A 15,650-nucleotide genomic window follows, 5' to 3' on the forward strand; every position below is an offset into this window, starting at 1 on the left:
TTTCAGCTCAAAATACTCCACAGATCATTTATTATATCATTTTGAAAATGCCTATTTTGAGTGGAAGCAGAAACACACTGTTTTTCGTGCCGGTCTCTTTAAATGCAAATGAGCTGCTGCTCTCCGCCCCCTTTTCCAGAATACAGCTGCGCCATTACAGCTCGTACCTGCAAAAAAACATCTGTTTTTGGTTCTGATTATCATGTTTATCGTGCTGAAATCATGCGTTTTAAACCATATTAGTTTAAACTTCTGATTAGAGATGTTAATTTCGGTTATTTTTCCTAACCGACAACCAACGCTTGTTAACCGATTGTTAACCGTTACCCGACAAGATTATTTTAAATTAGAATTGAATTAAATTAGAAAGGATAAGTGTCTGTGACCCGTTAAAAATAATAACATTTGTTTCCCGGGGATTAATTTTAAATGCGCAAAAACAGTGTTTATTATAATGTTTGTAAACATTTCGCGTCGGCATTAGGCCTATTTCTGAATGAAATAATAAAATGTGACTTATACGCGACTTGGTTTTTTTCCCTCTAAAAAACACATTTTTTAAATGCGTAGCGTATTTTAACCATGCAGCAAACCGTTTTAAATATTTTGATAAATTAGGAAAAAATAAATAATTAAATGACTTTTTAAACCGTTTAACAGATTGTATTAATTGGTCAAAATTCTTACCGTCGGTTAACCGGTTAAAATGAACATCCCTACTTCTGATATATGGTTTTCTGAGCGCACACGGACAGAAAGCTGCTGTCACAGCATGTGAGTACTAAACTAAGTTCTCATTCACACACAAGTTTACGTTAAAAACACACGAGTTACAAAAACAGTCGGTTATGTCTGTGAAGGTAAACAGCTGGGAAATAAATCGCATGTTTGTTTTAGATCTGTGTGGCAGCAGCTATATACAGTAAATAAATCAATAAATCCACAGCTCTCTTGTCTCCTCTGAGGCTGGGACTCTAAACAGTGTTCTGTGCTCGTCGTGCAGCCAAAGACAGAACAGTTACCATGTTTTGCTCAAACTTTCGCCATGGCATTAGAACTAGTACACCATTGTCGCTTGTGAAATCAAAATGATGGCGCTGTGAGTGGAAGTTTACAGATTAAGGGGAGGTAATATTATAATGAGATCCCTTTGCCAGCTTGTTTATTTTAGATCTGTGTGGCAGCAGCAATATACAGTAAATAAATCAATAAATCCACTGCTCTCTTGTCTCCTCTAAGGCTGGGACTCTAAACAGTGTTCTGTGCTCGTCTGTGCAGCCAAAGACAGAATGTTTTGCTCAAACTTTCGCCATGGCATTAGAACTGGTTCGCCGTTGTCGCTTGCGAAAACACAATGACGGCACTGTGGGTGGAAACTTACAGATTAAAGGGTGGTAATAATATAATGAGATCCCTTTGCAACGTCACTAGGGGAGCGAAATCAGACACGCTCGTTTTTTTTTTAGATGCTTGCAGAAAAAGGCTTACCAAAACAAAGTTACTGGGTTAACCTTTTTCATGTTTCCTTGGTTGGTAGATGCACCGGGGACCTGATTATAGCACTTAAAAGCTGGAAAAGTCAGATTTTCATGATATGTCACCTTTAAAATACACATTTTAAAGTAATAATATTTCACAATATTACTGTTTTTATTGTATTTATTGTAATTTTGATCAAATAAATGCAGACTTGGTCAGCAGAAGAACAAAAACTATATTATAACATTAAAAAATATTACGGCCTTAAACTTTTTAATGGTAGTATATATTGTGATTTGGTAGAGTACATTTTTGCTTGTATTGCCCACCTTTAGTCATGACAATAGCTCTGATGCTTAGTTTGAATATTCTGTTATGCATAACACAAGACAGACATTTTATAACAGTTTACAGAACCATCATGAAATTTCTTTTGTTTAGAGTTTTTTTTTTTTTTATTAAAAAAACCCAGATACGAATAAGAACCGGAATCTCAATCTGGTCAAGTTCAGTTTAAGGTCTCTGACGTTGAACAGGAAGCAATCTTGAAGCGCTTAAAATCTGTGCAGGGGTCTCTGTGGTCTTTTTACACAGTACAGTCATGTGTAGTTGGCCACTGCTTGACCCGACATTACAATGTGGACAGGAAAGCCTCGCATACATCTCTTTAATGAAGCGAAAGTGAAGCCGCACCACGTCTCTTGGCAGCGTTAACCTCAAGCTCAACTTGTGGCCACCCTAGCTTAACCTGCTCTGTGATCATTGTTTCCTTCCTTCGACTTGGCATTTCTTAAAGTAGGGCCCCCCACCACTCTAACAGTGGCTTTCTGAACTGGTGCCAGGTCACACTCGATGCCAAGGATTACACTCTGGGTCTGCTGCCAGGCGCACGCTGGGCTCCAGCATGCAGAGACCTCCAGACAGTGGTGAAAAGAACACCATCCTCTCCACATAGCTGCAGTCATGCACTCTGAGCGCGCCGATATCTTCTAGCGACACGGGGACCTTGAGATCCGCTTCACTGAGGGTGCGGGTAAGAAGGTGCTGATCTTTTCGCTAACTTTCATTTGTCAGGTTCATTAACTGGGTTAAGAGCACCCAGCCGTGCTTAACCAGTCAGACCGGGTGATAACATGGAAAACCCAGCTGCATTCCATCACAGAGATCTCAGCGATACCATGCTGAGCATCTATGTAGTGATTCAAAGTGGGTGAACTCCTTATGGGTAGCCTTCACATGATAGATGTATGTTCTTGTGGCAAAAGACCCTTCCTTCTGAAATAAACAGAAACTGACTGGGTCACAATTCACTGGTGAACAACTGAAGCAACTAGTGAATTAAGTCTAGAATTGTTGTGCTCAACTCAATTTCTACAGAACTAACTCCCCTTCCCTAAATAACCTTCCCTTGTGCCTCCTTTTCATTAAAACATATAAATAAATAAAAATGGTTACAGTAGCTGTGTTTACATGCGCCCAAATAATCCGTTTATAATCAGATTGATTGATGGTTCAGTCAGACTGAAAAGCCTTCATGAAAACACCTCAATCGATTCGAATGAGCTCAATCTGAAGAAATTTCAATGTGAACTGATGAATACATGTAATGCTTATGTAAATGAATGTGTGTATTGAATTTTAACATTTAAGGTTCATATAAACAAAACTTTCAGAATCTGAAATTGGACTGGATTCATTTCAACTGACAAATATTTGTGCATGTAAAGTGAGGCACTTACAATGGAAGTGAATGGATTTGTAAACAATTTGTAAATGTTAAAATACTCACTGTTTTTGTGCTAACTTTGTTATGCCACAAATGCTGTCATTTGAGCTTATCTCAACCAGGAATATTCCTTCAGCTTTGGTACATTTGCTCTTTGTGGGGCTTACATGACCTTAATTATCTTAGCAGTGAGCCAGTTTGTGCAAGGCCACCTTCACAGTAAATATCTGTGGCAATAACATAATGTCACCAGCCAAAGTCAAATCAATACGTATTTGAGTGGAGAAAGAGAGTCTCGCTTGTAAGTGCAGAGCGACGTATTCAGTGTCCGGATCAGTATCACTCCTTCTGCCTGCCCTTAAAACCTTTCTTCGATTAAAAAGGAAATGTAATTGCAGCTGAGGTCTAGCGAAGTGCTTCTCAATCCATTCCTACAGCTCATACACTACACATTTTTGGCTTATTTAATACATAAAAACTCAAGCTGGTAAACACCTTACTACTTCTGCAGTTCATTTCTTCTGTTCAGTCCGAGTCAAACGCGGGTAAAAGCATGAACACACTGGACAGCTGCTTTATAGTAGAAATCGAAGTTGTAATTCGAATACTGTGAAGCTGCTTGTTTTAAAGCAATGTAATGTATAAAGTGCTACATGAACAAATGTGACGTGACTGGAATTGCAGAGCTGCTGCAAACATCCACATCGCTATGATCAGATGCTTGCTTAACTGCTGTTTTCTCAACGCTGTCAAGTTTGCTGTGTGTTTATTTAGTTAGAGACATTTTCAATATTAGGATGAACTACATTTTAAAGTACTCTGTGAGCTATCTAGACTAAACCGATGTGCAACTGAGAGACAGCACATTTTGAACAGTCTGAGAGCCATCATGGACACACACAGCAGGCTCATTAGGCAGAAGTGGGGAGTTGAGAGAGATGTGTGTAGCAATCCTGGGTCAGAATCTGTGCAAGGACAGTATGTCTGTGAGAGAAAGCGGTGAGTGGAATGAACCCAGCCATTATAACTCAGCTCATCCGTCACTGTGAGGCCTCAGGCCCGTCTACCCGCTGTTACCCTAGCAACACGCTCCTAAACTTACATTCAGTATTGTTTCAGGAGTACAAGAAACAATTACTGAAAATATTTTTGTTTTGCTTTAAATGTGAGGCATGTGAAGAAGTACAAAATGCTGTAGGCAAGCAAAAAAGATTATACAAAAATAAAAAAGGTATTAGAGCTAGAAATTTAATTTGAAAACAATTCTAATAAATAAATAAATACAAATAACTGAAACATGAAAAAACAATTAACAGTTGATTAGCATATAATGAAATTAATGTGATTAAATGTAAGGCATGTAGAAAAGAAAAAATGTTTTATGCAAGCAAAAAAAATAAATAAATCAAACAATGGTTTCAAGGCTGTAAATTTAAAACAATTAATTCTAAAAATAAAAAATGGAAAAAATGCAATTAATTAGCATATAATGGAATCAATTTGATTAAAATGTCAGGCGTGTGGATGCATTAGGGCTGTAAATTTAATTTTAAAATAATTCTTCAAAAAAAAGTAAACCATGAAAAATAAACATTGCGATTAATTAATCGATTGACAGTCCTACTAACATTATACAGAGTTATTTCCAACACTGCTCATTAGTTCACTACAGCTTTTTACTCTAGCTGAAGCTTTGTAAATATCGTTCCTGAGAAAAGCACATTGCTGTTGCATGTGAGCAGCAATGTCATTTAGGCAGACCTGGTTTCCTCCGTGCCCTTTGCTCCCCGTGTAATTTGAGACAAGACTGAAAAAAGGACCCGTGCTCACAGAACTGAATGAAAGGTAGAGAGAGAGCAGGCATGTTCACATTCAGCCGCGGTATAACCTAATCAAGCCGGACAAGGTCATCATTTTCCAGCGCTACTGTGTCATGGTAAAACACACTCACCAAGTTACGCACTTAAAAATTAGGGTCTTATGTTTGTATCTTTGTGATTTTTTTCAGCCAATGATATTAGTGCTTGTGTATCTCTGCATGTCAATCTGATGCCATTTGACACTGATTTGATTTGATAGTGGCTCATATGATCATCCCTCTAACTGACAGACTGCATCTTGTCACTGTGGCGTGAAAATCAAACAGCCTCGTGACAAATTTCTGTTCCTTTCAACCTTCTGCTGAGCATGCGTGGCGGCCGGCCTGCCCAGCTGAAGGCCTGCGACTCTGGCAAATGCACTTTGCAGGAAGATCAAAGTTCAACAATCATCCTGCGATTCACTGTGATGGAATACCTCAATCAATAGAGTGAGTCAAAGGTCAGCTGATCCAGGATGAAATCATGGTTCTGGTCTGGACTGCTGGATGGCTGCATGTCAACTAACACTCCTCTTTTCACCCCACTGCTGGTAGCCGGGAGGTCATGTGATCACGGCATCCACTGGTAGATATGCCATATTTAGATTGCCACGCGTGAACGACCGTTAAGCCACAGAGACCTAGACAGCATCGGTGTACACGCATGCTCGCTGGTGAGTCCTGCCGGTACATCGGCACACCCACACACTGCAGTTTTTATGGGAATACATCTTACCACATCATCGCATTTTGACAGTCTTGGCTGACTGAAAACATTCTCTAAATAATCCGGCTATTACTACAGAATACAGGAAAGCTTTTACTACAAAAGGAAGTACATGCTTTCTGACGAAAATCAGGTAACTGATACTAGAAATTTATCAGTATAACAGAATTTTTGAAAGGCCACACTGCAGGCATTTGACATTTTTATTGGTAAACAGAAAAAAAAACACTGAGCTCTGAAATTACAAGTAAATTTCACAAATAATTACAAAGAAATGGCAAGTAACACATTGAATTAAACGTGAAATCTAGAAGTAGAACTCTGAAATATTTTTCTTGTAAAACGTACTCCAATAAACTTTGAAAAAACAATTTTTACATTGCAGTTATTTTAGTTTTATTTATATACAATTTGTAGTGTTTAATATTTTGAATTAGCTTTTATTCTAAAATTGTACGTTTTCATTCAAATCTAAAGTTCTAGATGAACTTTTAGTAATTTTGTATGTGCCTTTGTAATTTTTATTATTAATTTGCTTTATTTTTATTTTAGTTTTAGAACTAGAACTTCTTTTATTTCAGTTATTTTCCAAGTCAAAATTTCAAATTTATTTACATTTTGTAAGTCTAAGTCTAAAAAAAAAAAGAAACAATTTTCACTCAGAAACTGATAAATAAATGAATCTAAATTTATATTACATTTATAATAAATATGTAAATGTATCTAAATTCTGCTAACTGAAATCATAAGGATTCTGAATTTTAAAGGCCACACCTCAGGCTTTTGACCTATTTACACTGCAATAAATCAATCACTCAATATTACAGGGTTTTAAGCAACACAAGTAACACATTAAATTTCAGGGGTGCTCCGATCAGGATTTTTGAGGCCGATCACAGAAAGCAGTATCTGCCGATACCGGTCACCGATACCGATCTTTTTAAAGCCTTCTTTTTAATCATTTATAACTATTTATAGCGATACTCCAATCAGGACATTTAGACATTTATTCAGGGCCTGAATTTCATTTTTGAAAATGGGGGGAATTCCCCTCTTAGGTGACTCTTGTGAGAGGAGAAGCAGCTTTCACACAGGAGTCCACTACTGATCCGTGGCTGTTTACCACAAACACAACATTTATCCATTAGTTTGATTTCAAATCCAAACATTGTCACTGAAAATGCTTTTTCAGCATTGCAATTATTTTTTTACTCAGTACAGTAATACAATCTTTTAGTGTTGGGTGGTATACCGGTTCATACCGAATACCTTATAATAATGTTTCTTTTTGTTATGATATGAATTTTTTAAATACCGGTGTATGTCGCTTAAACAACGTTCGGAACGCGACACTGTTTGAAAGGGGTCCATTTTCACTGTTGCACTGTAGTGAGGGAACCAAATGCAATAAAAATATCGGTATCGGTACTCGGTATCGGCAAGAACAAAACATAAAAGTATCGGTATCGGGCGAGTACTGGAAAAAGTGGTATCGGTGCATCCCTAGTTTTAACCATAACAACACTAGTGGTTTGCTTGCATAAACATGAAACTATAAAACGATACTCTGCATTGTTCACAAATCAAACTAATTAAAGCAGTGGCCATATTACTCTTATGTTGGGCTGTGGGAGCATTTGTTCACCACACAAGCCCTACGTTGGAATGTGTCAGCATGATGTAAGAGGTGGGTAACAAAGCTAGCATGAACTGAACTACTGGTCCAACAGGCTGAGTCGCACTACTGCAACCCTCTAGCAGCACTGATGCAAATCTGAGGTGAACACCAGCTTTCAGTATACAGGCTCCAAGCTTGGGCATTCAAGCAGATAATTTCTTATAAACCACCAATGGTTTGGGAGCTGAGAACCTGTTCTTATACGGAAACGGGTTCAAACAGAACTGTCATGACATTCGATTCAGTAAAGAGAACATTGTAAATATTCATACTAAACACTAAAATACTCCTGCAGTGTTTCATTTACTATATAGTTGCACCGCAACACTGCTACTGAATTGCAAACATACAGCAACCATTGTAATCTGATTCCCAATCGAATCCCTCGTATGGACCAATGCTTTACAGTGAATCAAAACTTCAGAATGAATCAGTAAGCTGACTCTCTTACTGAATCACAAGTGTTTTGTCACGTGTTACTCAAAATGAACCAATAATCCTATTAAAAAGCATTTGTAAACACACATTTTGATAGATATTATTAATATTACATTTTGTATTTGTTTTTATTTTATTTCTGGCTTGTAACTGTTCTGATGAAATCTGAGGGCTGTAAAAGCGAATAGTATTCCTTATTTCCAAATATTTCAATATTAGTTGACATTGGTTAATAAATTACATAACATTAAATAACAAAGAGCAATAACGTTAACGTTAGTTAATACAAATACAGCTGTCTGTCCATTGTTAGTTCATGTAACCTAACCTCAGGACCACTACATAATATTAACAGATAGAACTTTTGATTTTAATAATGTTTCAGTAGACTACGTTACAATTAACATTAACTAAGATAAATACATGCTTTATAATTTTCATTGTTAGTTCATATTAGCCAAAGCAGTTAACTAATGTTAACATGGTACTTGTATTGTAAAATGTTATAAAAAAAATCGTTAATGGCACCGTTAATGAACTGGAATCCTTAGAGGAATCAAAATGAAACCAAACCAAATCATTCCCACAATTCACACTCCCAATAACCACGTTTTAATGAGAATTAAATAAGACAATGATCTGCGTTTATGAAAGAGAGAGAAAAAAGAGAGAGAGAGAAACAACAGAATGGAGACAAACAAATGAAAAAAAAACACGTATTGAGACCAAATGTATCTCTTGAGTTAAAATGATCAGTTACGACTTAAATGCTAAGGTGCATTTAAACATGACCTAGACCCAGTGAACTACCCGGCGGCGTGACGTCACACACCGTAAAACCTCGTCACGGCGGCTACGAACTCTGTCGACCAAACTAAAAAAAATCTCCTGCTGGACGACAAAAGCAGCCTCTGCTCCATATAGAAGCGCTTGTGAAAATAGCGGAGTTCAGGCAAATCACGAGGTAAATGCTAATTAGCAGCATTCCCATCCACTGGCGCCCCAACTTTTCCTTTCCTTACACAGGCGAGCTCTAGAAAACCGAACCGTGGCGTGCAGTAGTTGAGCAAAGAGCTGACTCACTAATCTCAGCCCGCACAGAAACGAAACGCGGTGACTGTCAAATAACAACGCGCGTTTACTTTCAACAGAACGCGCCCGCGAACGACACCGTGTTGCTTTTAGCGGCTGGCTTTAGAACTGTTACAGTCCAGCTCGCTACAATGTAACACAAGCATTCCAGTGGAACTCCATTCACACGTTACAAATGTAACAGCTATGCCCGCTAAAAGTTAAAATACAACTGAATATCGTTCCACGGATGGACTCGCCTTCCTCGCACAGTCAAATGGAGGCTCGTAGGCTAAAGCTAGCCATGCAAATAAGAGGGGGGAGCTGGCGAAACTTAATCGCTCAAATGCGAGCAGCGCGGGCGAATCAAGTAACGTTAAATCTGCGACACAACTGAAATGTTAAAACAGTAACAGCCGTGCATCCGCTTCAAGGTCGCTCAAAGCGATTTGTTTACACAGCGACAACAGGCAAAACACAACTCTCTAACTCTGCAAAGTGGCCAGGCTGAAATAGCGAGTGTAGCTGGTTTAGCAAGCTAATGCAGGATACCACCGCCGCCGCGGAACTGTGATTGGATTCTGCAGCCAGAGTGTAAAAATCGCGTTACAAAGCCACCCCAAACCGCCATTCACCGTCAAACATTCACCATTTGCAACCACGTCGGACTTACAGTGTTTTGTTTCCTCTTAAATCCTGTACGTTACGTCCAGCTCTGACCTTCTGGTTGGTGAAACAGCATTATAGTTAACTGCCGCCGCCATGTTCCTGCTGCCGTATGCCTGACGATGGCTGGCTGCTTGTTTATCTCGCCAGAAAAACCTCCCCCACATACTACGGGCACCAGTATCTACTCGTTTACTCTAGCCTGCATAGCTGGTTTAGCAAGCTAATGCAGGATACCACCGCCGCCGCGGAACTGTGATTGGATTCTGCAGCCAGTGTGTAAAAATCGCGTTACAAAGCCACCCCAAACCGCCATTCACCGTCAAACATTCACCATTTGCAACCACGTCGGACTTACAGTGTTTTGTTTCCTCTTAAATCCTGTACGTTACGTCCAGCTCTGACCTTCTGGTTGGTGAAACAGCATTATAGTTAACTGCCGCCGCCATGTTCCTGCTGCCGTATGCCTGACGATGGCTGGCTGCTTGTTTATCTCGCCAGAAAAACCTCCCCCACATACTACGGGCACCAGTATCTACTCGTTTACTCTAGCCTGCATAGCAACCTTGCAGTGAGCAACGGGGCAAAATGATGATACAGCAAACATAAGGCCAAGGCTCGCCCGTTGGATTTAGTTTTCTGTGTCTTTGTGTTTTTTAAACTACAAGTAGATGTTTCATAATATTATAGGAGGGAATCAAAACTGTGTTGAAAAGCCAGTTTACAGAGCACTTTGCGAAAGCTTTCGCCTTTAAAGTGGTGCCGTGGGAGAAAAAAGTGTGCCAGAGTGGTCAGGTTACAAGCCGGTGTTGTTGTTATTCCAAACCCAAAGCAATCTGCACTCTATTATCAATGTCATGACAGCTTAATTAGAAATCACATTAGATGGCCCACATGAAACTGTTTTCCAGACCTCCATAAATCACATCCAGCATGCTATGATTTCAGGATTCTTATTATGCATTTAATCTACACTTCTTATCAAATAAAAACTTTTTTACAAAACACCAAGATCAGAACCTTTTCAACCAAGTTCAGCCCTTGACAATATAAGAGAAAATTCAGTAGTGTTTGGGTCTGAGAATAGCAGAGGCCAATTTAAATCCAATTTTATCCATCATTAGTATTTTTTTTTGTAGACATTCAAATAATTGTTTTGCAAGTCTCAAGACATTATTGTATCTTAAAGAGATTCAAGTCTTCTATGTACTGAAAAAGTATCAATATATATTAATTTTGTCATCACTATATGGAATATGTTATTATATATAGCCTAATAATAAAAGCAATATAAATTAATCTTTTGTATTTATTTTATTTATAAGTCAAGACCTATGTCCTCGATTATGAGTCCACATCTCTAGACGTCATTTAAAGATATAGAACACGTCTCGGCCATTACATCTGTGAAATACAATGGAAGAAGAAGCCCCTATAAGGGTTTTTCAACAGACAAGTACTCCACCATGTCTCACAACTGTATTGAGTTAGGCTATCAAATACACAAACATTTCTCACTTTTCTCCCAGAATACAAGCCTCAGATGGCCACGAGCTCAGGGACTGTTTGATCGGGCAGGAAGCCAAAGCTTACCGTGATTACTCAGCAGCAATAAACCCCAAATGTGTCAGGTATCCGATCAAAACCCACACGGCGACAGGTTGATTTCCTATATAAAAATACTTCCATGTGAAAGCAAGCCAGCGAGCGAGATGAAGTATGGGCGAATCGAATCGAAACGAATCCTACAGTTGCAACCAGAGTCGATCAAAGGTCCACATCGAATGTAACTTCTCTCAAAGGGAAATCTGCAAACAGTGACTTATGCAATATTCGCTGTTCACACTCTTTCAGATTGGCACGCGCTTGACAACAATTGTGAAACAGCACGGGGTTATCGCAACGAAACGTCCCGACGAAAGAGACTGCACTATCTGTTCAGGAAAGCATTAATAGATATGCTGTTATTTTGGTTTCATATTTTATACTTCTGCTAATGGAAAATAGCCCCCCCAACATCCGCGCAGAGTGATTTGCAAAACCAATAAATACCACTGTGCTTAAGAAAAATATTGGCGAACAGCGCCACTACATGATCAACACCAACATTTGAAAGAAAATGACCTCTTGAAGCAAAATGAAATAAAACCAAGTTTTCAGCATGCCTTTTTACTGTATTTCATTTGAGAATTACGTATCAAGTTATTAAATAACTTTTATATAAAACAAAATCTGTTGTAATATTATTAGGCTTATATACAAAAAAAACAAACGTTTTTTTTTCTATGCCATACGGAGGCTCGAACAACTGTTGCTATGGTTACTTCCAATCCTCACGAGAACGCGACTACTGTTCACGAGTGTTATTTATTTGGCACTTTCTGACCAACTCGGACTCGAAATTTACTGGTAACTGAAAAGCTGTTTGTTTGTTTGTTTTGAGCGGTTCAAGCCAGTCAAACCCTTGTCATTTGAACCTTGTCTTTCAATTAACGAATTTATAAAAATAAAAAAAAATTCATTTTGACCTTCGTTTTCTAAAATGTAATAAAACAAATACACTCACTCATAGCCAATGCAGTGAAATGGGGCAATTACTGTGAAAATAACATTTTATTAATGTTGTATACTGGTTGTCTTTCTCATTGGTTGTACTTGGGTAAAAGAAATGTGAGATAACAATGCTTTTTTATTGAACTTAATTCTCTATGGACTGTTGTTCTTAAACCAAAACCATCTATGAAAATGATGATATCTGAGATCTTTTCCTTAGATCCTGATCACAGTCTCACACTCTCACTGGAATGACACTTGTGATTTGACATTTTCATGTGTTATCAACACCATACAGCAAAGTCAGATTTGAAAAGTTCAAGAATAAAAGGTATAATCTTTTGACAAATCAAAAGCACACAGTTTTTCTTCATTTTGTTTGTCATTCTTTGCTAAATTAACAAAATTTGTGGAGCATTACACTTTTTCCTTACCATGACCAATTACGCAGTACAGTGCAACAAATGAAATTCTTTAAAAAAGGCATCAAATTAACATTTTTGCTTTTGTTTTTTTCTGATGAAAAAAAAAATGTGACAACATGTTTATACAACAACACAAATGAAAAGACATTAGACATGGTTCCAAATGCATAGGATAGAATCAACATAAACTGTGAGCCTTCAGAGAACTTTAAATACAACCCTGATTTCAAACTCAAGTTAAAATACTGAATTAGTTCTCTCTGATCTGTCAAAACGATGTATGGTTAGGCACTTGTAAAAAATAAGTTACATTTTCCCCACAGCTTTCATGTTTTATTTGTAGGTATGACTGGATCATAGATTTGGATTTGAAATGCAGCATTCAGCAAATAAAGCAAAGAGCATATGGACCTTCAGAATAAGGAAACAAATGTAGAGGAGAACAAAAAGAACCCCTCCAAAATCCCCCAAAGCCACTTTTCCTTAAGCCCTTCTTGCAAAGAGACATAATAGTTGGATGGCTTCATGAAATGCAGCATTCAGCATCCTACAGGATCAAGGAGCAGGATGACATATTGCAAGTTTTTTTTTTTTCCAGATAAACAAGAGGGGAAAGGGAAAAAAGGCTACAGACAAACTGCGGGACGGAGAGAAATGATCAGGCTGAATGATTTAGTCAGGACAGAAGTTGGGACTTTATGATGACTTCTCCTTCCTCGCTCTGGGAGAATCTGCTCCACTGGCACCAACAGATCCATTCACACCATTGGCTGCGAAAATACAAATAAGAAGATGCTTGATGTAAGTGATTAGCAGTTCATTTTGTATTCTAGATACCTGAAGTGCTGTTACTACCGGTCAAAGGTTTGGAATAATCAAGTTTGTTTAATGTTTTTGAAATAAAAAGTATCTTATACTCCAAGGCTACATTTATTTGATCAAAAATACAGTAACAACAATTAAAATTTTCTTTGAAATAATTACAAATTTAAAAGAGCTGTTTTCTATTTTAATATATTTCAAAATGTAATTTATTCTTGTGGTGGCAAAGCTGAATTTTCAGCGGCCATTACTCCAGCAATTACAACAGATCTTTTAAATAGGGGCAGTTGGGGCCTAATGGTTAGAGAGTCACAGAGACTTGTAACCCCAAAGGTTGTGGGTTCGAGTCTCGAAACCAGCAGGAAATGTTGTAGGGGAAGGGACTGAACAGTGCTCTCTTCCACACTCGATACCCGCAACTGAGGTGCCTTTGAGCAAGGCACCTAAACCCCAATTGCGAGATTTCAGTGAGAAGATTTGTGCGTGCGCTCATCCGAAGGGAGCAAACCCGCGCCTCAGAACGCGAGCAAATATTAAGCTCTCTCTGAAGTATTGTGTTTAAATTGACAAATTCTCACAAAAATTAAGTCAAAATGTCCGTCTTGGTAAGTATCCTATAGCAGACATAGCCGGCTGAACGTACTGTATCAGTGCACTAGTTCAGTGCATTCTCTTAAAGTGACAGCACTTTCTTAATATTAATCAAACAGCAACAACAAAGAAATCACTCACTGCTCTTGATTGAATAGTTTTATAAAGATTAATCTTTAATTTATACAGTCAAATATGCAATGCTGTTTTACATTTCATTACTTTATTCAATTTCTGTACCTGAAAACTAATGTTAGACCTACCTTTTGTGCTGTTGCTTGTAGTTAGATAGATTATTCTTATTTTCATGATACAAACCGATACAAACGTGATAAGCGAACCGTGAATAAGTTGAACCGTTCCACCCCTAATAGCTTCTATTGTATTTTGTCGCGTCACGCTGCGCCACTTGCGTCCTGTGTAGACACGGTTTAAGTCTGACTGGGGGGAAAAATGGATGATCCTGTAACCACAATCAAAATTTTACTGTTATTAATGTCTTAATATTAGTGTCATTCTTCGCCTGAAAAGACGGCGAAATAAGCCGTTGGGTTAAGCTCGCTTTAAGTGAAGTATGCGCATCGTCATGGCAACAGTTCGTGACCAGGTCAGATTACGTCAGAGTTTGTTGGAAAATCATATCACACTGCTCAGACATTCCACGACCCAACAAACGCAGATTGAACAATGGCAACAAACGACACTGATCCAACAAACTCTGACAGACTTGTTTGTTGGCGTTTGTCTGTGCGGTGTGAATTGGCCTTAATGTGTGGGCACTAACTTGGATGGGTTAAAAGCAGAGGACAAATTCTGAGTATGGGTTACCATTACTTGGCCTTCACGTCACGTCGCAATAATTTTTCACAATATTACTGTTTTTACTAGATTTTTTATTAAATAAATGCAGCCCTGGTGAGCATAAGACACTTCTTTCAAAAACATTAAAAAAATTCAAACATTTGACCTGCAGTGCATCTCCAAATAGAAAGATGCCACTAAAACGGACAGTTCACCCAAAAATGAAAATTCTCACTCAACCTCCACTTGTTTTAAAAAATTTGTTTCTTTCTTTTGCTGACAATATTAATGTCCTCAAATCCTGGAAGACATTTTCAAGAACACATATTATGAAGAATGCTGGTAACCTAAGAGTTGATGGTAGACATTGACTTTCATAGTATTTTTTTTTTTCCATACTAATGGAAGTCAATGGCTACCATCAACTGTTTGGTTACCAACATTCTTCAAAATATCTTCCTTTGTGTTCAGCAGCTGAAGGTATTCATACAGACTTGGAACAACTTTAGGGTCAATAAATGACAATTTTCATTTTTGGGTGAATTATCCCTTTAAATGGGTCATATGATGCGATTTCAATTTTTCCTTTCTCTTTGAAGTGTTACAAGCTCTTGGTGCATAAAGAAGATTTGTAAAGTTGCAAAGACTAGACGAAGCCAAGTCCAGCCCGGGGTCGTCACATGTGGTTGCCGCAAGCCCACGGATCACAAATGCAGACATGTTTTTTTATTTTTACGCGGCGCGGCGCAACGCAACGCGTAAAAGACAGTACAAGTCATTATAATCCGTAATTATGTCCCCACTGGATGCAACGA

The 15,650-nt window shown here is 38.2% G+C and overlaps 2 protein-coding genes across 3 annotated transcripts in view; both read right to left on the reverse strand.

The window, feature by feature from the left end:
• The window catches only part of LOC107740102 (nuclear receptor coactivator 2-like), a 120,537-nt gene extending 110,717 nt beyond the window's left edge, over window positions 1–9,820 (reverse strand). For both annotated transcript variants that reach the window (XM_016552411.1, XM_016552402.1), the window contains exon 1: window positions 9,651–9,820. The gene's annotated coding sequence lies outside the window, so the exon portion shown is untranslated. The remainder of the gene's footprint in view (window positions 1–9,650) is intronic.
• Window positions 9,821–13,203: 3,383 nt separating this feature from the next.
• LOC107740115 (translocating chain-associated membrane protein 1-like 1) overlaps window positions 13,204–15,650 on the reverse strand; it is a 7,286-nt gene continuing 4,839 nt past the window's right edge. The window contains exon 3 of the mRNA XM_016552431.1: window positions 13,204–13,391. Within this exon, the coding sequence (XP_016407917.1) occupies window positions 13,318–13,391 (74 nt within the window). The 3' untranslated portion in view covers window positions 13,204–13,317. The remainder of the gene's footprint in view (window positions 13,392–15,650) is intronic.

This window comes from Sinocyclocheilus rhinocerous, unplaced genomic scaffold, assembly GCF_001515625.1.
Source record: "Sinocyclocheilus rhinocerous isolate Xijiao unplaced genomic scaffold, SAMN03320098_v1.1 scaffold641, whole genome shotgun sequence".
Taxonomy (NCBI): Eukaryota; Metazoa; Chordata; class Actinopteri; order Cypriniformes; family Cyprinidae; genus Sinocyclocheilus; species Sinocyclocheilus rhinocerous.